We start from the raw sequence: 23218 nt of genomic DNA, 5'->3' as shown, positions 1-23218 counted from the left end.
TTATTTTATGGTTTGTTTGACCATATTAAATTGTCAAATACAAGTATTCTTTCTTCTTCTTCTTCTTTTCTGAGACAGTCTCACGCTGTTGCCCAGGCTGGAGTGCAGTGACGCCATCTCAGCTCACTGCAAGCTCCGCCTCCCAGGTTCATGCCATTCTCCTGCCTCAGCCTCCTGAGTAGCTGGGGCTACAGGCACCTGCCACCACGCCTGGCTAATTTTGTGTATTTTTAGTAGAGACGGGGTTCCACCGTGTTAGCCAGGATAGTCTCAATCTCCTGACCTCGTGATCCACCCACCTCAGTCTCCCAAAGTGCTGGGATTACAGGCATGAGCCACTGTGCCAGACCAAGTATTCTCCTAATATACCTCTTCTCTGATTTTGTTGATATAGACTTAATGATAAAATCTTTGAAAAGTTTGTTTCATATTTGTGGTGTTCTGACTGGCTGGCTAGCTGTAAAATGTTGCCTTTCTTCCTAGTCCACACTAAAATCCATTGAGTGTTCTTACTGCACAAAACACCATAGAAAAACTTTGTCTACCACTTTAAAAAAAAACTGTGAATGTGAAAATATCTTCTGATGTGACTGCATTATAAAGCTCAGTACAGCAGTTTTAATCCAGAAGAATATATGACCTGAATGTTTGTCAAACACATGATATGCAGCAACAAAATAATCTTTATTTTATTTTGGCCTGACAATATAATGTATAAAATCACAAATTGTTTGTATTGGCAAGATTTTATTTTACTAATTTTGAGATACTATAAAAATAATACTCTATATATATTTGAAGTATTTATTTAGAAAAAACTGGGAAATAAATTGAAGAAGATACTAATTTTAAGAAAAACAAACTGAAATCAAGTCTTTGTCTTAGAGAACAAATAAGACTGAAGAAATTGAAAGAAATATTTTGAAAAGCAAGAGTGAGGTACTTAAGTGATAAGACACAATGAAGTAAAGTCTTCCATTTATAATAGCTATAATGACCTTAATTAAATAAAATCTAAATGTCACTAAAGATAGATATCCACTGGTTTGGATTTGAAATTTAACTATACAATTTTGGATGAATTATAACTTATGATTCGGTATTAGGATTCTTCAGATCTCTGGACTTGTCAGTTTATAAGCTTTAGAAAGTACACAACACTTTCTAGGTATGGTGTAAAATTTTTTAAATATTTAAGCCATAGAATACATTATTACAACATGTTCTTTAATGTTGATTTTTAAATGTCAGAATAGATGTAATACCAGTGTAAGCCACAGGGTGGGAGTGAAAGGCAAGAACTTGTGTTGAAGCAGCTTAAATACATAATTGCACCATTTTATAAACCTTTTAAATGCTTGTTGAATTATAAGGAGCCGTAGCTTGGTTTTCTTTCTTCCTTTAATACAGCTGCATTCTTCAGCAAAGAATCTATAACACAAGACAAACACATTAATTTAAATATATAGGCCATTTTTACTGAATATCAAAAGAAGTAAACACATACATTTTATTTCCCCCTAAGTTTCTGGGCATATGAAGTGCTTGGTGAACAGAGCAGCAATTTTGATCAATAGTTGAATTTGAGAAATTTCTTAAATTACCAGTACTGGAAATAGTAATTGAAGTTGCCAGAAATATTTCATCTTTTCAGACTTTCCTTCTTCATTTTCCTTTTTCATTGATTTTTCTCATTTAAAGAAAAAAATCAATTGTATATTACATATAGGTCTATAAGCTGTCTCAAGTTATTTTTCAATAGGGAAGGTAAATAAGTTTTCCTTTGTGTTTTCTTTTTACTTGATCTCATTTAAATTTGGAAGCAATTTAAAGTAGTAATAGTAATCATTTTGTATCTTTAAGGTAAGAAGACAAGAGGTTTCTTCTCCTAGAAAAGAAACTTCAGCAAGGAGTCTTGGCAGTCCTTTGCTCCATGAAAGGTAGTTCTACATCCTTTTTTTTGCCAACTCTTAAAAATTTTCAATACTGAAATATATTTTATATATATATTTTTAAGCTTTAACAATTGCAAAAAAATAGCCTTTTAGAATAAGTGGAAGTAACCATCCCCAGAGTCCTACATGTTAAAAATGACCTAAACAAGTCATGCAGTTAATAGCAGAGCTGGATCTAAAACTTGAATTCTCTAAAGCTCTACTATTTCAATAAACCAAGTGTTAAGGCCATATTTCTTTATATGGATGGATCCTAATGTGAACTTTACCAAAATGAGGAATATTTAATATTCTATTTAAGATGTTTGCAGAGAACAAAAGTCAATGCATTGAAATTTCTAATGTGAGAATAAGACAGCCAGCATTAGTGTATATATGAATAAGTAGATATGCTAGACTATACTATATTTATGCATTAAAACTTTTAATTTATCACTTACTTTGTGCCTGGCCCTCTACAAACACAAGCTGGTTTTTGGGATATTGTCTAGGAATTAAAAATTTTTTTTTAACTTTTAAATATTTTGTGGCACATAAAATGGTACTACATAAGTTTGATTATTTAAAAAACTTGGAAATTATAGCTTTACATTTTAAAATGTTGATTTTTATTTTTTAGGGGTAGTATAGAGAAGACTTTCTGGGATCTGAAAGAAGAATTTCATAGAATATGCATGCTAGCAAAAGCACAGAAAGACCACTTAAGCAAACTTAATATACCAGACACTGCAACTGGTAAGATTTAATTTAATTTACAGTAATATTGATTTGATTGATTGAAATTGATTTCTTTTTGAATGTGAAAATATTCTTGAATGCCTATTAATTGTGTAGCATCTGTAATTTACCCCTCATCCACGTATATTTGAATGTGTACATGCTGTGTAAGTTCTGTAGTGCATTACATATGTATTTGTTGGGTTTTTTTTCTTTGTTGTATATGGTACTATATAGATTGAATTGAAAGACATAATTACTAATTATCTTAATGAGAAATCCCACCTTAAAAAATACAAAATAAATATTGACTATATCCCTGAAAGTTTTCAGTTGTTGTTTGGGGGACTCATTAAACATTAACTCTTATGTGAATAAGCGACCTTGAAGCCATACTACCATATTATATGAGCTAAGTAAAATTATAACATCAGGTTTGTTTGTAAGTTCTGCCTGAAAGTTCATTACATACACTATGGATAGATGTTTTTTTCCTGTTTTTTTTTTTTTTTTTTTTTTTTATTAAACACAGGATCTTGCTATGTTGTCCAGACTGGAGTACAGTGGCTATTCATAGGCGTGATGGTGCACTACAGCCTTGAACTCCTGGGCTCAAGAATTCTTTGAACTCATTTGGTTCAAGAATAAAAATGTGACACTCAAATTTCCTGTTTAATGCACAAAATATACATTTAGTATAAAATACAACTTAGAAGGAACGTTTGTTTTACACATGTGTTATAGTATGTTTTATAAATGCTCCACCCTTTCCTAAAACCCCAGACTGGCTTCCTGGTATTTGCTTCAGTAGTTCTATATGAATAGCAAAATACAAGGGATTAGGTCTGGCAACCAAACACTTCTGCAAACAAAAGGAAGGTAAACTGATCATTTATAATGATAAATTCTCCTTTACCCTTGTGATTTGAGCTATTCTGTAGACAATTCCCAAGGGATGTGATTTACAGTTTTCACTCTGAGAGATGTAGTCTTGCTGACTAACACCCCTTTAATTAAAGATCACTTTCCATTTCTTGCAGCTCTTACATCTAGGCTATTTAAAATAATTTTATAGTGTAAATTCACTTTTTGCTACTACTACCATTTTATATTCAGAAAAGTTACACAATGTGGTATTACAGAAGCAAAACAATCTTTGTAGATACATATAATTTGGTTCTTTCTCTCCCTTCTCCCACCTCCCCAAAAACAACTCTTTTCTTCACCTGAATTTTTGTCATTTTCATGAGAAATTGATCTTTTGTATGGACTAAAGTCACTAGGTACCTCTGAAGTAAATGAATTATTTCTGTTTAAAATATGCTAGCTATGGAGATGTAGTACCTAGAATTCATAAACATGCTTTTTTGAACATCAACATCTTTTCAAGGCATTGTAATGGTGATATATTCTTTGTTACACAGAAAACTTACCTCATTATCAGTGGCTTAATACTTTGACCATTTTTAAATTGCACAGGTCTAAATCTGAGTATGTATCTGTCAACTAGAACACTGAGTGTTTAACTTCAATTTCTTCTCCACTAAAACTGCTTCCTGATGCTTTATTTTTATGCTTTATATTAACAGTGTCACAAATAATAAATATATTATTCTCAAAATATTTTGTGCTACAGACTCTAGTGAAGTTTTGCTAGGGTCCAAAGAGAAACCAAAATAAATATTATCCTCTGACAGTAGTATATCAAAAGGAGAAAGGAAAAAATATTTTTTGAAAAGATGCCTATTCATGGTTTCCAAGTATGTATGCTATACTGTATAAAAATATAGAAGAACTATTTCAAATATGATGTGCATAATATATCTGGGAAAAGGTATGTGTATTGTCCCTGTGTTATTTTGTATTAAAGTTTGATGTTTGCTTTTAAATAACCAGATGATTCATTTGAAAATACTGAGTTAGTAGAATTTTTACATTTCCTTTTTATTATTACTTTGTTTTTTCTACTCATCTACATATGGCAATAGACTTGAGAAATGATAAACAAAATGTATGTTTATCCATAGCTTCAAATAAAGTACTGTTTGGTTCATAAAGGAGTGTCCAATTTCAGTAGAGATTAGGAAAGAAGAATATAGGATTAAGGGTAACAAACATCCATGAGCAGGGTGACAAAAAATCATGAGGTCTTTTTCTTTTGTCAATATACAAAATAATTATACTGAGAAGTAACTAAATGGATAGCCTATATTTAAAATTTGGAAATCTAAAAATGTTTCCCATTTTACTTTTTCCTTGCAAAACTAAGTATTCTTAAAATAGACAAAATAGAAAAGCTATTTGCTCACCTGATCATGTTTCTCAATATGGTGTCAGGATGACAAGTGCTTTCATGCATCTCATTTGAGTTTTAAGTTGTCTCAGCTTAGATTTCTAGTAGCATTAGAAATCTAAGGTTTAATTTTTTTTAATAGATATAACTCTCACTGCTTGAGCAGATTAACTCAGATTATTTTAATGTGGCTGAGTTTTATGCCAGCTAGCTTTGCTGAAAGAAAATATCTGTTTTTTTAGAGCTGTTTGATTTCTCCACGTTTTGTTCACAGCCGGGATAGATCAACTGCTGGAAAAATAATTCAAAGCACATTTCTGTCAATTTGGGGACTTCTCTCTATATCTAGAAACCAACATGTTCAATTTAGCATAATGGTTCAGAGCACAAATCTAGAGTTAGATCGCCTGGGTTCCAGTGGCAGATCTGCCACTTACTATTATAGTTGTGTGGCCTTTGAATTAACCTCTCCAACCAGTTGCTTCACATGTAAAGTGGGGATAATAATAGTGCCTACCTCAGGATTACTTTATTATATGAATTAATGTACATACAATTATTATAATAGTGCTTGCCATGTGGAAGTGCTATTAATGTTAATAGTCATTGCCATTAGCAGCAGTAGCAGATTCTTCAGCATTCACCTTGTTCTCCTTGTGAAGATCATTTGATAAGTCTCTCCTCTTCGGGTGTTACAGAATCTGATTACCTCAACAGTTGATTTTCCTGATTTGTTATTTGCAAGTAGCAAATGTCATCTACAAAGACAGTACTGTTTCCTTGACTTTCCTGCCACTTTCAAGTCTACTGCCAGGAAGAATGACTACTCGAGAGTTAATGGACTTTAAGAACCTCAGAGGCTAAAGAAATCCAGCTAAACAATTAAGCTTGGTCACAATTACTATAGCACTTCTAGTCACAGAATATCTGGTAAATGTTGATTATTATAGTAGGCTCTGTAAGGGAGAGATTACAGATTCATTCAGAATTCGTTTGTTAGGGGCATACTACGTGCCAGACACTGGGCAGGGGTCTGGAGTTAGAGGGAAACAAAACATAGTTTAAGACCTCAAAAAACCTACTTTAATGGGAGAAAGAGAGTTATACTTGGAAATACAGTCATGTGCCAAATGACATTTTCAGTCAACAACAGATTGCATATACAATCATGGCCCCATATGATTATAATGGGGCTTAAAAGTTCATATCAGCCCAGGCACAGTGGCTCACGCCTATAATCCCAGCACTTTGGGAGGCTAAGCTGGGCAGATCACCTGAGGCTGGGAGTTCGAGACCAGCCTGACCAGCATGGAGAAACCCCGTCTCTACTGAAAATATAAAATTAGCCGGGCATGGTGACTCATATCCGTAATCCCAGCTACTCTGGAGGCTGAGGCAAGAGAATCACTTGAACCTGGGAGGTGGAGGTTGCAGTGAGCCGAGATCGCACCATTGCACTCCATCCAGCCTGGGCAACAAGAGCAAACCTCCGTCTCAAAAAAAAAAAAAAAAAGTTCATATCACCCTAGTGACATTGTAGGTAGCTGTTGTTACATTGTATCACACTTTTTTGTGTGTGTAAATTTAGCGTAACCAAAGTGTATAGTGTTCATAAAGTCTACAGTGATGTACAGTAATACTAGGCCTAGGCCTTCACATTCACTCACCATTCACTCACTGACTCAGAGCAACCTCTAGTCCTGCAAATTCCATTCATGGTAAGTGCTCTATATAGGCGTACCCATTTTTTATCTTTTATGCCGTATTTTTACTGTACCTTTTCAGTGTTGAAATAGATACCATTGTGTTACCTACAGTATTCAGTACAGTAACATGTTGTATAGGTTTGTAGCCTAAGAACAATAGGCTATACCGTATAGTGTAGGTGTGTAGTAGACTATACTGTCTAGGTTTCTGTAAGTACACTCTGTGATGTTTGCACAATGACAAAATTGCCTAAGAATACATTTCTCAAAACGTGCCATCGTTAAGCAACGCATAACTATATAACAGAGTGTTTCAGTCCTCAGGGCATCCAAGAGTCATGGGAGAGTCATCCAGAGAAACTTATGTCCAAGCCAAGATGTGAAGGACAAATAAGAGTTGGGCAAAGAGTGATGGGAGGGGACACTTCAGGCAGTCTGCACAGCATGTGCAAAGGTGCAAAGACAAGAGAGTGTGGCTATTTTGGGGAACTATACGAAGTTCATTATAGCCAGAGTATGGAGTGAAAGATGAGCATGGAGAGGTGACCAGGGGCCAGTAATGAACAGTCGATAAGCCTTTTTTGAGATCTGAGGGCCTTGTAGAGCCATCAGAAGATTTTATTAGGAAGGTAACGTGGTCAGATTAGTATTTTAGAAAAACTACTCTGAGAACGAGGGATGGAGGGGAAGTTGCAATGAAGACAACAGATTGGATATGAGACAAATTTAGAGGCAAGGAAGCAGTTTAAAGGCTGTTATAATAATCCAGTAAGAAAGGATGGTATGAAGAGAGGTATAAAGAGAGGCAGTAGGTGTACAACAAGATGAACCAGAGAAGTTGGTTGCATTATACTACACATATCCAAACAGAAAAAAATATATTACATTGGAATGTGCTTTGGCAAAAGACAGAGAGGTGTCATGAGACTGCCAAGACCAAAGGAATATAAAGGAAGTGACGTTTGTTAAGTGCCTACTAACCTGTACAGACACTTTGTATACCTTGTGTTCTGTATACCCTGTCTACCTAAATTTGCATCATTGGTAATGTCTCCATTTGTGAATGTTCAACAGTGCCGATGACAATCCTTAAAATATATGCATTACCAACTTCAGTGCCTTCTTTAAGGGACGTTGTGGAGTTTAATTTGGCTTTTTCTAGTGTCTCAGAATCATCAAGATGGAGAGTACTTTGATTATTGTTTTTTTGTATTGAGCACTCATTGGCTCTGTATTAGACTGTAGTGTTTTCTAAAAGTTCTTGTATCAGCTTTTTTGTCTTTCCTGTCTTTTCCTATGCTTTTAGTTCCTGTTGATATCTATGTCTGCCTTTAGCAACTCATATTCCCTTTTAATTTTTTGTTTCAAACCAGCTATGAGCTAGGGAAATACCATCAGGTTTGTTAGAATAAATCTAAAATGACAATAAGAACAAAATTCACGTATCTATGAACCTTGTGGCTCTAATTCTGGCTCCTCAGAAGCTCTACTTTCCTTCTAGCTTTTGACTGTGTCCTAGAAAGCTGAATTTGTTGGATAAGTGGCTCTAGATAAATGAGCTACAGAGGCTATTTCATCTACCAGATATTTACCTGTTATTTACAGAGGTCTTTTTAAAAAAAAGATATAAGATGAGAAAATAATCTATTCATCCGCAGTTTTCTTAACATGCATCACAATGTTTCATCCTTCCTTTGCCTTCACTGTCTTCCTTTTCCCAACTCCTGCAACCACCAGTCTTCACATGGATTATTGACAGCAGACAGTGGCTAAACTGATTAGTGATATACTTAGTTAGACAGTGACAATAATAAATGACCTAATTTTAGATATACCTAGTAAGATTTTCCCTTTTAACAACTTATTTGTCTAAGCAAACACAGTTATAGCTTCCGTTACTGACAAAAATGTTTAAATGTATACACTACAAGCAAATGTTTTTAAGCTTGGAGCAGTGTAACTGAACAAGATGCAAAGCTTACAGCAGAAGACCTAGGAAAAGACAAAGTAGTTAAATTGCAACTAGTAAGCTGTGTTTCAGTTCACCCGCTGGAGACTGCTAATACTCTGTGTAAGATGGTAGCACATTTTAAAATCCCAGTTGTCTTCATTTGCTATAAAAACCAATAGAAAAAATAATAATAATCTGTCCAAAGCTGATTGAACAGATTTTTTTTTTAATGATTTGAATGTGACTGTTTCTCTTTTGTGTTCTTCTCCCTGCAGAGACACAGTGCTCTGTGCCTATACAGTGTACGGATAAAACAGATAAACAAGAGGCGCTGTTTAAGCCTCAGGCTAAAGATGATATAAATAGAGGTGCACCATCCATCACATGTGTCACACCAAGAGGACTGTGCAGAGATGAGGAAGACACCTCTTTTGAATCACTTTCTAAATTCAATGTCAAGTTTCCACCTATGGACAATGACTCGACTTTCTTACATAGCACTCCAGAGAGACCCGGCATCCTTAGTCCTGCCACGTCTGAGGCAATGTGCCAAGAGAAATTTAATACGGAGTTCAGAGACAACCCAGGGAACTTTGTTAAAACAGAAGAAACTTTATTTGAAATTCAGGGAATTGACCCCATAGCTTCAGCTATACAAAACCTTAAAACAACTGACAAAACAAAGCCCTCAAATCTTGTAAACACTTGTATCAGGACAACTCTGGATAGAGCTGCGTGTTTGCCACCTGGAGACCATAATGCATTATATGTAAATACCTTCCCACTTCTGGACCCATCTGATGCACCTTTTCCCTCACTTGATTCCCCAGGAAAAGCTATCCGAGGACCACAGCAGGTAACTGTTTTGCGTTAACAAATATATTATTATGTGTGAACACACATTTTGCCATACATGGACAGATATGCATCTCTTTTACGTTATCTGACATCCTTTTTAAACTACCGTCTAGCCAAAGTTAGGGGTTTCAGAAAAACAAGTCCTATAATAAATGACATGAAATTAGAAAAGCTGAATATGGTAAAACTATTGTAAAGTATCTTAGAATTTATGTCATTTAAAAATTCATGTTAAGCCTTATCCGTATCTATTGTGGTGTCACTTTCTTAGTTCCTTATTCAAAGCTTGTTTACTCAGGATTAATAAGATTATTAAATTTCATAGTGTGAAACAAATGCTGTTTTATTTAATAGTTTCTGTATATCATATTCATCTTTATAAGAATTCACGATCTTATGTAAATAATTGCATCTTACATTCCTATTTATCAACATAAGTGAACTATCTTTCAATGAATACTTCTACTATATCCTCAGTTATATAGTACGTAGATCTGTAGGGTTTAGTTTTGGTTTTGGTTGCTAATCTGGAAATGAACATGTAGCCTAGTATATTTTTAAAATAGTCTCTGCATGTGTATGATATCAGATATTTTATTTAATGTTTCTAAATCTCACAGACTTATGTCCCCCAAACCACTCCTGCCCTCCCTTTTAGATTCAAGTTCCATCACAGAATGATTCTTTTAGTTAAAAAAAAAGTTTAATGTCTGAAAGCAAATGAAAACTATAAAATTTTTACAAAAAACAGAAGCTTATGAAAATAGATTGATGTAAATGTCTATGTAACTTGCAAACATTTGTCTGATTTCTCTTTGCCTTGAGATTTTTTTTTTTTTTAAGTTGTTAATACCCTTTTGCTTTAAGTACACTTATAGGTTATAGACTTAAATCAGCATGCAAAGAAGGCAGTTGTCAAGCTGTGGTATATTTTAGTAGTGGGAAAAACTAGGCATGGCTGACAATAAGTTTTAATTATAACCTCACTTAGGTTCTTGTTCATTATACTTTATTTCACATCATAGTCTCTGTTATAGTTGCTACTAAATGAAACAAATTAAACAATTTCATTTATTGCAAGTAGAATTCCTGTGGAGCTGTGAAGTGCATCAGTTCTAATGCTTGTTACTTTTTTCTCTATTATATGTCTTGCTTGTTCTTTTACTAGTCTGTGCATTCATGTTTCAGTAGATGGCACCCTGCATTGTACATTTGCTTTCTATACTACAGCAAGGGAAACAGCTGGTATGTGATTACAACTTGATGGAAAAGTATTCAGCTTAAAAAATTCAGGAGAATTAGTGTTGAGTTGTCACAAGACATGGGGCATAAGGTTAGATAATTGATATTTTGGCAGAAAAAGCAAAGAAATTAGTTTGTTTTGAAGACCATGTTACAGTTTAGGATGGAAAGAATATTTCTTAAAGTGAGTTTTTTAAAAAACATTTTAAGCTATTTTATTTGTATTAATAAAGCTAGTATTATACAAGCTAGTATAAGTACAAAATTCCTGAGTTGGGCCAGGTACGGTGGTTCATGCCTATAATCCCAGCACTTTGGGAGGCTGAGGCAGGAGGATTGACTGAGCCTAGGAATTTGAGACCAGCCTGGGCAACACAGTGAGAACTTGTCTCTACAAATACATATAGATATATAGATATTTGTAGCTGGTTGTGGTGGCATGCGCCTATTGTCTCCAGCTACTTGGGAAGCTGAGGTGGGAGGATTGCTTGAGCTAGGTAGTTCGAGGTTGCAGTGAGCTGTGATGGTGCCACCACACTTCAGCCTGGGTGACGAGCAAGACCCTGTCTCAAAATAATAATAATAATAATAATAATAATAATTTTTTTAATCCTGAGTTGTTTGTAGATAGTAACAAAGAGAAGTGAAATTTTTGGCTGCATATTTAAAAATTTTACTTTATATCAATCATTACTACTAAACATCTATTTTATATATTCAGCTATCATAACCAAGACTAAAGTGTATCAGATTATTATTGTTCTATGTGATTTTCTTTTTTACTTTGCTGAGTCAGTGAGTGGGATCCCAACTAAATTCTATGAAGAGATCAAATCTGAACTAAAAGTTCTTAATAGAGAAAAATGAATATGGACTTAATAGGTAAATTGGGAGCAGAAGATTGGCTTACCAAATTTAGAAGCTAAATTGCTTCTGATTTAATTTCTTGCTATTTTATATAAATAAGGACTATCTTTAATAATCTTTTATTTCTGGCCATATCAATTTCCCATTACAGTGATTTGTACTTTTTTGTTTAAAACTGAAAACATTAAAATTAGACTCAAGTTAACTCTAACTAGATTTTTGCTTGTATGCTCACAGTTTTTACTACTTTTACCAAAGAAGTTTTTCCAAAGAAAGTTATTTTACCTTAAATTTTATAACATTTGTTTTAAATATTACTATTTTTGTAATAAAATTGACATTTCTTATGAAAGGAATTGAGTCAGCATTATTATAAGTCCTCCATACTGATATTTGAATGTATCTGGGTGCCTAGACAGACGTTGTATATTTATACCAATTGTACACAGCTGTCCAGTAAACTGTTTATAAGAAGACAGTGATGTCGTGAAACCCAAATGCTTCAATCGGTAATATACTGTTTATGTAAATGATTGGTTAACCAGAATGAAAGAAGTTAGGGGAAATAACAGTAACACTTGTCAGGTGCTAGACTAGGCTGTGTGACTTTAAAAACATATTAGTAATAGGAGGATAAGGGGTCTTTTTAAATTTGACTTTATGAGGTGATTAAAATACCAGAATTTAGTTGTGTCAGAGTAATTTACCTGTGTCCACATAAGAAAGAAATTTTAAAAAATAATTTGTTTTACACAATTCAGGGAAATATTTTCCAGTTAACAAACATCTATTGTGTAGCTATTATTAAGCCAAATGCTATTTCTTGTCCTTCTAGAAGTTTAAAAAAAAAAAAGAATAAATGCAGTTATGAAAGGGTATTTATGTGCTGGTTATAGTGGAGGTGGTTCTATTAGATTATGACTTGCCATAATTCTTTAACCAGGCAACTATTGACAAGTTTCACTTTATTCAGCCACAAGAATGAGTAAGGCCAAACTACCTATTATATAACAGAAGCAAAGTAAGAAGTCAAAACACTGCATGTGTTAGATTTTGTTGAATGATTAAGTATTTGCATTTTTAAAAACAAATAAAAGATAACTGATCAGTGAAATTTGTTCAGTAGTTTAAAAGGAAAATTTTCTTTTTAAAAATCAAAATAATGCTGATTCATGTATGATGTATTCACTGTATTTGCTTATAAACAATAGTGAAATTGATTTTGAGTAAGACGCAATGCACACACACATCATGTCTTGTGTACTGTGTAATAAAGCCCCTATAAGTTAAGGTTTTTATTGTAAAAAATAAAAGACAGAATTTAATTTAAAAGACCAGAGTATTAACTATTGTTCCAAAACTACTCACGTTGTGATCATTGGGTATTAAAAATTGCATGCTAAAGCTGCAGTCTTTTTAAATATGATAAAATGCATAAGTGTGTGTCCCAAGTGGCTTTTAATCAAAGTTTAGTTGTCCCTTTTATGAAACCAAGAATTGAGTCATGTCCTCATGCTAACTTCATGGAAAAGTAATTTGCTTTTATATTAGGGAATTAAATATATATGCTCATACATAACTCATTCAAAAATTCAAATTTGAAGTCCAGTGCTATTTGAATTTAAACATAAGTAACAGATATTTTTGTTTGTTTCCTGCAGCCCATTTGGAAGCCCTTTCCTAATCAAAACAGTGACTCGGTGGTACTAAGTGGCACAGACTCAGAACTGCATATACCTCGAGTATGTGAATTCTGTCAAGCAGTTTTCCCACCATCCATTACATCCAGAGGGGATTTCCTTCGGCATCTTAATTCACACTTCAATGGAGAGACTTAAGACACATTTGAAAACAGACATACCAAGTTCTATGTGATGATTTGGGGTTTGTAATACTATAAATACTTGATTGTAAACTAAATTCAAGATCATTTATAGGAAAATCTAGTTTCACAGCTATTTGAATTGTTTTCTAGATTTACTGTATAACTCTTTCATTTTTTTAAAAGATCATTCTATTCTTTCAAGGAGAAATAAGCCTAAAAGAAGAAAAACAAAAAAAAACTGCATAAAACTGCAATCCTTTGTATTCATGTTTACAGTGCTATTACTATAATTCAAAATTATATATGTGACTTAGTTATATAATCATAATTTATGTTTATTTCAAATATCTAAGTTTATTGCTTGGATTTCTAGTGAGAGCTGTTGAATTTGGTGATGTCAAATGTTTCTAGGGTTTTCTTAGTTTGTTTTTATTGAAAAATTTATTTATGCTATAGGTGATATTCTTTAAATAAACCTATAATAGAAAATAGCAGACAACATAAACATCTTTGTAAATATCAAACCTAATACATTTCTTGTCCAGTGATAAAACAACTGGTAGAATTATTTAAACACTTAAGATTTTTAAAATAATATACATGGCTTTAATTTTACTATGTGTATAGCTACATGATGAAATTAAATATTAAGAGGTACTTATGTTGTGATCAGTAGTGTGTCCTTTGTTCTTGATATAAAAAAAAAAAGGAAGGAATCACATTTTTAGGGAAGTTTATAAAATTCTTGTTTTCTTTTCAGTAACCTAGTAGAAAGGTGATGACCAGATTTGGTGGCATTTATTGACAATTAGTGAATCACTTTGAATTTTAGAATTATTTTTCAAACTAAACTTTCTAAAGAAACATTTGTTTTTAATGGGAGCAAATATAAAACCCTACAAGGACTATCCATATTTGTTAACTTAGATTAGAAATGTTCATATTCTTGTTGAGAAATTTGTTATTCATTGTTAGCGGCCTGATTGATAGCCACTGAAAGACATTTGAGAGAGTGGATACCAAATTCAGAAGGCTGCAAAACTTGTTTAAAATGAGACTTCCCTTTCATTTTTATTCCCTATGATTCTCGCCTTTTAGGTGTCTCTTTTCCCCTGATTCTTAAAAGTGTTTAAGTCATGGCTTCCATTTTATGAAGTAAGCATTGATTTGCAACCCTCAAAAATTTAAGCCTTCTTGAAGCAAGTGCTTTAAACTGGAGGGTGTGGGGTGGGGGAATTTGAGCAGACCTCTGTGCCCCAGTGAAGAACCTTAACTTGTGGAAGAATGAGAGTGGTGCCTCGACTTCTCCCAGTGCCAAGCACATCATATTGACATCTTCCTCACCAAGGTGACAGCAATTATTAGGTATTCACTGCGAAAGGTTCTGAGGCATGTACATCTTTCTTTCATTGCCACTAGGGCTGAATGGAAATGCCTAGACAATTATCCAAGTTTCTTCCCTTCCCCCACCTCCCGCCCACCCAGCCTCCCCTCTCCACACACGCACGCACACACACACGCACACGCACACAAAATTAAAAATAAAAACTTCCCAGCGTGTACCAGCCAGAATATACCACTGTACCTATCTCGTGAAAGGGGATTCTTTTTTTCCCCTGTCCTTTTCTAGATGGGAAGACTTCCTCTCAACACAGTTGACATCTACTAAGTGCTTGCTGACAACCACAGGAAAGTCTATGGCCCAGAAAGTGACTCAGAGTGTACTACTGACCTTCCTCCCCAGCCCATCCTTTCCCCGCCCCCACCACTTTTAGCAGGACTAGCAAACTCGGTTTTCTTTTGCGTTCCAGCGGCACCCTAAGCTCCACGTTGTGAGGGACAGAGACCCTTTGGGGCCACAGGAGAGGCGGCCTGGAGAGCAGCCCCCGCCCTGCTCTACATAGGAAGCGCGGGCCACCGCTCTAAAGGTGGAGTGGGCACCCGCCAGGTCTCTCCCTCTGTCTCTTGACTGAGTCGTGCAGGGGCTGCTGGCTTTTGGCATCTGCTAAGCGTGGCCGGGTAAGAACAGCTCCCAGGTAAAAAAGCTGCACACGCGAAACGCCGAGTCTGAAAAAACCACCCCCGCCGAGGCGAGGCAGTTGTGAGCGGGATGCCTGAGAAGTGGGAGGTGAATGTCCTCGGGAGGGCCCCCCCGGTGCAGCTTTCCCCGGAGGCTGAGGCTGCTGCCAGCGGGGACATCTGCTTTCTTACACTCCAGCCTGGCTCACCCCGCCCCCTCAGCCCCGGGTTGCGTGGTTATTTTACCAACACGGAGGGAGGGAGAGCTCGAGGAGGTAGAAAAGGGGTGGATGGAAGCTTATAAGATTTTCTTCCCACTCTTCGTCCCCTCCTTTCTTCACATCTTTTAACCTTCAAGGTAAAGAGTTTAGGAAACAATAAGCGTGTCCGCCGGCTCGCCGACCCGCCTTTGGCTCGCCGGGGCTCTCCGGCGCGGGGCCTTGCCCCTCTCCATCCTCCCCACGTCGGGCCGCGCTTCGGCGGTTCGGCTGGGCGCAGGGGCCGGCCGGGTGCGCCCAGCCTGTGGCGCCTCCTCTCCCCGGCTGCTGCCTCGACAGCTGCTTGTAGCTACAGTAATTAGACTGTCAGTGCTTGTTAGAGGAGAGAGGGGAAAACACGCTTCTGACAGCAGATTCCAAGACTCCCCAGTTTGTTAATTTCTAAGAGATCTTTAAAGCATTAATTGAGGTCTCCCCAACTCTCCCCTCCCGTCCCTCTCCGCAACTCCTCCCTTCCCAAAAATATCTTTAGGAGAAGCGAGTTCTCTCGGCGTGGAAGCAGTGTTTCCCGCAAAACTGCCAGCCCGCCCCCCGCTCACGCACAGGCACCCAATTTCCCATATACAGATAAATGCACACATGTATACGCGGAAGGTTAACTCGGCGGAGGACTCGCCCAAATAGGCACCGGGATTGCATTTAAAATAATAAATAAATAAATAAATAAATAAATAAACTAGGAAGGAAAGCGGGGGGAGGGAAGCAGAAGTCGGGAAGAAAAGAGAAAAGCAGCAGGCTGATTACGAGGTGTCAAAACTGCCAGGAGCAAGAAGGTGATAGCAATCAGGGGTGAGAAGAGTGCGGCATTCGTGCGGGGCAACTAATTATCCGTCTCATTTGAGAAGAGCAGCATTTGAGGCAGCAGCGTTCGCCTGCTGAACGGTGACAGATTGGCGCGGAGGAGAGGGGAGGTGTTAAAACAATGGAGCCGGGCGCGCGAGCGCTGCTGCATGCTAATCAGCCCTCCCTCCGCCTGCCTGCCGCGCTCCCTCCTTCCTCCCGGCTTCCCTCCTCCGCGCTCCCTCCTCCCGCCTGCGGCGCTCCCTCCTTTCCAGCGGGCCCCGCGCCGCCGTCGCCACCCGCTTCCTGCTCCCTCGCTTTCCCGCGCGTCCTTCCCGCCGCTGGCGAGTGGAACACAGCCACCGCTAGTGAGTCCCTAGCGGGCCGGGAGCCCCCGCGCGGCCCTCCGAGCCGGCCCGGCGGAGCGCGGCCCCGCGCGGGTTCGCCTGAGGGCTCGGTCGGCGCCGCGCGCCCACTCCCCGGGGCGGTGGGGCGAGGACCCGCCATCCAGGATCCACGTCTTGGGGAACAGGCCGAAGAGCCCCGTTCTCACGCCCACTCGCTTTCTGGTGAATCTAACGCGTCGGCCAGCGAGTGCGAGTGGGAGTCCAGGCGAATTCAGAAAGGGCTAGGGACAGTCAAGGCTGGAAAGAGTGGCAGGGCCACAAAGGCCAAGAAGGGTTCCAGGACTGACCGCAGATCCCCTGCCCTGCCCCGCCCCAGCGAGGCCGCCACCCCGAGGCCTCCAGGCGCCCCCAACCCGCCCTGCAGCGGCCGCGCCCTGCTGGCCTGCGGCGAGTCGGCGAGGTCAGCACCCCCCTGCAACGCTTCCCGCGCTGCGGCCCTTAGACCCCTGAAGACACTCTTTCAGTAGAGCGACCGGTCCACGGTTTAAATGATCGCTGCGAAGACACATAAAGGGCCTTAACATTAGCTGGGCTTCCAAGGCCTGACCTCCTGACCCCAAGACTTTACTAAGGGGCCGTCTGCGCCTCGAGAGTTCCCTCGAAAGGCCGTGGCGGGGACAGAAGGTCCTGGAAAGAAGCGGGCCGCGCTCCCCACTGCTGCGGAGACTGCGGGGGTAGATGGGGCCAGGAGCAGATCCAGAGGCCCAGCTCCCCGCCTGGCCGCTCTGTTCTATACTCTGGCCTGAGAGAAGCTGGTCAAAAACAGCAGTGCCCTGGCCGCCCCTCCGACAGAGTCCATCGGAACCCGAGTCTGCTGAAAGAAGCCTTTGGAACCTGTTGATGCAGGCGGGGACCTGAGATTTGATACAACCTCCCGTTACTTTTTGACCGTAAAATCTGATTGTTGCGCTGAAAGGACACTTTTATTCCTACCATTAAAATATTTTTACTGTTACGGTTTACATAAACTATCCTTATAAACATCATAAAACTTCCTTTCCCGTAAGCCGTGGATGGACCGCCAGAGTAACCAAATACCTGTGCAGTGTAATTGTTTCTTCTACTGACCCTTACCTTTGCATAACTTTACACACCATTAGTCCTTTTTAAAAAGTCAATTTAAAATAAGGTTTGCTAAAGCTCAGTCATATATACACAAAGGTTTCATTTATATTATTCTGCTTTGTAATATGATAAAAGTACACAAAAATGAAATTAAAATGAGTAAATTTTGGTATTTTTATACCATCCTCATTGATTCTAGTCATGTGAAAAACTATACAAGTGCCCAGAATGAATCATTTTTCCTTTTAGAATATGCCCAGGCATACCAATAGAGTAGCTGAATGCAAACTTCAGATCTACTAAAATCATACAAAATGTTTTAAAGTTTTTAAGTTGAAAAATCTTAGAAGAGTTACATAAAGGATTTTGTGTAAGTAAATGTTAATGTTTTCTGCTTTCCACTCTTCGGAAAACTACTAAGCAGGCCTCTGCCCTTGGTGTATTACAGACTTTCCGGTGCTGCAGTATTAGCTGGCATTTGGAAAATTCCCTTGTGTCTGAATCTGTTAAAATAGCAACCTATCTAACAGCAAAACAAATTTTAACTTTATATTTATTCATGTAAACGTGGAGATTCAGATGTTCCATCAGCATCAAAATTAAGCAATTTATTAACTATTCACCAGCCTTTGCTTCATTAACCAATTCTATAGAAGTAATGTCTCTCTAAAGCTGTGAATCTGTAGAGCTCAAATAAATGTAGTTCAATTCCATGTCGTTATGTATCTCACCAAATTATTTATTTTCCAATAACTTGGTTTTTATAGGCTTAGTGTAATTTCCTCTCAATCTACAGACCTCACAAATTTGCATGACTGTTTTAACGGTGTATTTACAGATAAGTTTTTATTTGCACATAAGGACAAAAAGGTGAAGTGAAATTTGGTCCCAATGGAAACCTGTTAGGTTCCCTGAACATATGGCTCATTGGGCTGTTACTTCCTTTTTGAGATCATTTTCCAAGATTTTTTAATATATACATCAATTTGACACCAGTTATAAAGAAAATATATTGGCTTTGAAGATTCCTCCACCTGGGGCATATCTCTTAATAACACACCATGTAGTCAGGTGTACCTCTGAATGTACAGGTTTCCAGTCTCTGAAAACAGGGCATAATTTGAAATCAGTCAGAGCTGCCAGTTGATTTACACTGTCTTTGAAATTAGGTAGTTCTTTGGATTCTTAGAATGCCACATTGATTTGATTAATACAGTTTAGGGGTGACTGAGTAAAACTCTTTTTTGGAAGGCTGTGCATTTGGAATCCACAGTATTACAATGATTTCTCTCAGTAGATACAAGTGATATAAGTCTCATTTGTTGAAAGTGGGTGGTGCCAGCTTAAGACTTAAGGGGAAAATCATAGCACTTTGAAAAAGATGTAAATGTTCAATTGGTATAAAAGGGGAAAAAATTGTGCTAAAACATGTGCCTATTTCCATTATGCTTAATTTACTATTCAAAACAAGTTTTTCCTAATAAGCTCTATTGTTTCTTTCTGTTTTGTAAAATTTAATATGTGTGAGACAAAAACCAGATTCAGAATGTGAATGAAGTCTGTTTAGCGAAAGATTGTGGGAGCTTACAGTTGAAGAAGGCCTCAAATTAAAAGAAACATCACCTTCTATCACCGAAAAAATACAAAGAAGCAAGTTTCTTGGGTCATTTCTAGAACCAGTTCCTAGATTGCCAACTTCCTCCATCCTCAGAGCTCCTCATGGATGAATTCACACACTTTAAAGTGCACCAAGCACTAGAATATTCAGAATGATTATGCCACGTTTACTTACTGCATAGCTGTAGCTTTCATCTTACTGTAGTGCTCTTTTTTCTGAAGTATCAATCCCATAATAGGACTGAAGGAAGTTCTCAAACATGTTATCCCCTTCTCTTGCCTATACAGGGTTATGTCTGTCTCAAAGTCACTCACACATCTCCAGAGAATCTGCACTTGATTATGCAACCCTTTGGCGTTTAACCCATCTCCCATGGTTGAATGTCCCTTTGGAATCTAGAAGGCCTGGATATCCTGGCACTTGCCCATGTGTCCTTTGTTGTTTAGAGCTTATTAGGAAAAACTTGTTTTGAATAATAAAGCATAATGGCTATTGTTAATATCCTTTGGAAGGAGTGTACAAATAATGACTTCTCACTTTAAAATAATTCAAGAAATAGTTGTTTTTAAAATAAGAAAATATTGGTCGGGCGTGGTGGCTCACACCTGTAATTCCAGCACTTTGGGAGGCCGAGGCAGGTAGATCACCTGAGGTCAGGAGTTCAAGACCAGCCTGACCAAGAGATGGAGAAACCCTGTCTCTACTAAAAATAAAAAATTAGCCGGGCATGGTGGCATATGCCTGTACTCCCAGCTACTAGGGAGGGTGAGGCAGGAGAATCGCTTGAACCTGGGAGGCGGAGGTTGCGGTGAGCCAAGATCACGCCATTGCACTCCAGCCTGGGCAACAAGAGTGAAACTCTGTCTCAAAAAAATAAATAAATAAATAAAATAAGAAAATATTAAAGACTGCCTAATTCAGCTTTCTTTTTGTGTGGACAAAACAAACAATAAACAAAAAATACCCCACTGTATCTAAAGAGAATAAATGAGTCTATCACACCTACTCAAATAGTTGGAACTCAACTCAAGCTCTCCTGTCTTTTTCAATCTATTGTTTTTTCCATGACCAGCCCCTACCTCAAATAAAATATAGTTTTTCACTGACTTTGTACTTTGTTTCAGAGGATGCCTGAGTCCTACCCAAAGTCTTTTTACACAAAAGAATGAACCACAGAGAGAGGAGGGGGCCTGACATTACCTGACACTGGAGTGGGGTTTATTATTTAAAGGTTGTCGGTCAGGTGAGGTGGCTCACGCCTGTAATCCCAGCACTTTGGGAAGCCAAGGCAGGCGGATCACCTGAGTTCAGGAGTTCGAGACTAGCCTGGCCAACGTGGTGAAACCCTATCTCTACTAAAAATACAAAAATTAGCTGGGTGTGGTGGTGCATGCTTGTAGTCCCAGCTACTCGGGAGACCAAGGCAGGAGAATCGCTTGAACCTGGGAGGTAGAGGCTGCAGTGAGCTGAGATCACGCCACTGCACTCCAGCCTGGGGAACAAAGCCAGACTCCATCTTAATCAATCAGTCAATCAATCAATTAATGTTGTCAATTTATCACCACTCTAACAAGGGCCCCAGTCCATTTCTGCTTGGAGAAGAGGCACCTTAACTCACTGGGTGTTGAGCATCTCTCTGGCCTGCTCCAATGAGGGAAGAGCAAGTCATGGAACATATTTTTGTAGACACAAACTAACATGAGAGAAGATAAAAAATGATTTGTACCTCTAGAGTATGGAGTTAAACTTACCATAACTGCCAAACTACAGTGCTAAGTTTTTTAACTGTGAATTCTAGGTTAGAGTTTGTCTGGGGGAAAAAAAAAATAGCTAACCAGCATGAACTGGAAGTGAGCTTATGTATTTTCTAAAACTATCGATCTGGAACTAAAACATTCTCTAAACCAACCAAATACTTCATTTGGCCTTCACTGTCTGGAGATGGCTGTGCAGCTCAGCAGGAGGTCTCGGCCTTATATTATCTTCCCCTGAGAGTGTTGGTGAATCAACTCTGAAAACAGCACTCATTAGACAAATAGTTTCTCCATTTGCAGCTGTTAAATAGCTCTACCCACCAGTGATAAAGGGGCATCCTGTGTGGGTGTATTCAGACCACTTCAAGCAACTGGCTTAAAAGGAAGGCTAGCTCACTGGGGATCCAAAGTATCAGTAAGGGTGATAAAGCTTGCTTGAAAAAGCTCTCTCTGACTGGGGCTGGGGAAGCAATGCAAGCAGCAGGCTTCCTCCAGAAAGGCAGCTTTCTGACTCCTCACCCTCTCACACACACTTCAATATGCAAAGACCCACTGTTTTGTTGCGTTTTTCCTGAGGTTTTACTATTGACATTGCAAAAGCCTTTTCTTTCAGCATCTGCAAGACCCTCTTTCATGAGATCTATTTCTAAGTTAAAGCCTTTCATACATTTCAAAGCAGACTTTGCCTTTAAAGTTCGCAACTTTTTTCCAAAATAAACTAAATACCAATGGGTAACGTGGCTCCATAGTCAAGGTTTAGGAAAAATATACGCACTAATGCCGGCATGGGAACCACTGTAACTGACATTCCACTTGGAGACATGCTAGGGTACGCTCTATCGGCCAGGGATGGAGGGTTTCTGTGGGCCAGACCCAGTCTGCCAACCTTAGGAAGGGAACCCGGCTCCATTTCCTAGTGAAGTGGCAACAATGACTGCCAGTTCCTCCTCAAATATAATGTAAGGACATTTCCAAGTCGCTTCAGTCATTTCTTCCTCCTCCACCCTACCATGTGCTTACAAAAGTATGCTGTAGGAGAAACTCAATTTCTTTTTCCAGGCAAGGTTCCATTAAACATGTCCCCAATAACCTCATTACATCAGACAATGAGCCTGCCTTCTTGTATGGTTTCTTCAGCAGAATATTTTTTAGTTAGAATAGACAGATTTAGCCAATAAAAATACAGGATGCCCAGTTAAATTTTTTGAATTTCAGGTAGATAACCATTTTTTTACTCTAAGAATGCCCCATGCAATATTTGGCAACCCTATTTTTAACATCACATTGACGATCTAGATATGGAGTTGAATCTTAGCAGATTCTCTCCTAATTTGGGGCTGGGGAAGTGGTTAGGTGTGGAGTTAATATTTACTCTTTTTCCGTCCGGAATTTTCTTTCTTCCGTTCTCCTTCCGCAGGGAACGTCTCGGGGCTTCTTGAACATCTCTCAGCATTTACTGTACGCCCCCCTCCCCTCGCTTTTGCTGATAAAATGGTTGGTGTTGTGTTTAAAGTGTTTATAAAGTCTCCTCCGTGATAACGCGAGCATTTAAGAGAGAGAATTCGTGGCACACCGCTTCCTCCCCTTCAGGGTGCCCCGGCGTCTCTCTAGCCGCCGCCTCCAGGCGGGTGAGGAGGTGACATCTAAGAATTCCTCCCTCTCACCCCTGACCCTGCCGGAAAGGGAAACTGAGATGCCGGCCTTGGGCCCCTGGGAAGCGAGGGGAAGAGGAAAGGAGAAAGCCAGGAGGGCTTTTAGGTCCCTTCCAGTGCCACACGGCGGGGCGTTGAGGGGCCGAGCGAGGCAGGCCCTTCCCTGAGGCCTGGACTGGAGGCCTCCTCCAGGCGCCGGCGATGGCCTGGGCCGCCTGCCGCCACGCTGGG

The 23218-nt window shown here is 38.7% G+C and overlaps 1 protein-coding gene and 1 long non-coding RNA gene across 3 annotated transcripts in view; one reads left to right on the top strand and one right to left on the bottom strand.

The window, feature by feature from the left end:
- The window catches only part of TANK (TRAF family member associated NFKB activator), an 898382-nt gene extending 884311 nt beyond the window's left edge, over positions 1 to 14071 (top strand). For both annotated transcript variants that reach the window (XM_050752276.1, XM_050752275.1), the window contains 4 exons: positions 1864 to 1940; positions 2575 to 2690; positions 8898 to 9478; positions 13251 to 14071. In XM_050752276.1, coding sequence (XP_050608233.1) covers positions 1864 to 1940; positions 2575 to 2690; positions 8898 to 9478; positions 13251 to 13427 — 951 coding nt within the window. In that variant the 3' untranslated portion in view covers positions 13428 to 14071. The remainder of the gene's footprint in view (positions 1 to 1863; positions 1941 to 2574; positions 2691 to 8897; positions 9479 to 13250) is intronic.
- LOC126932953 (uncharacterized) lies at positions 731 to 22948 on the bottom strand. Its single transcript, XR_007718387.1, has 2 exons — positions 22708 to 22948; positions 731 to 1431 (listed from the first exon to the last, which is right to left on the bottom strand). It is a non-coding gene; the product is annotated as an uncharacterized LOC126932953 (long non-coding RNA).
- Between the last annotated feature and the right edge of the window lie 270 nt (positions 22949 to 23218).

This window comes from Macaca thibetana, chromosome 12 (assembly GCF_024542745.1).
Source record: "Macaca thibetana thibetana isolate TM-01 chromosome 12, ASM2454274v1, whole genome shotgun sequence".
In the NCBI taxonomy this organism is placed as follows: domain Eukaryota; kingdom Metazoa; phylum Chordata; class Mammalia; order Primates; family Cercopithecidae; genus Macaca; species Macaca thibetana.
This window is presented reverse-complemented; position numbering and strand designations above follow the sequence as displayed.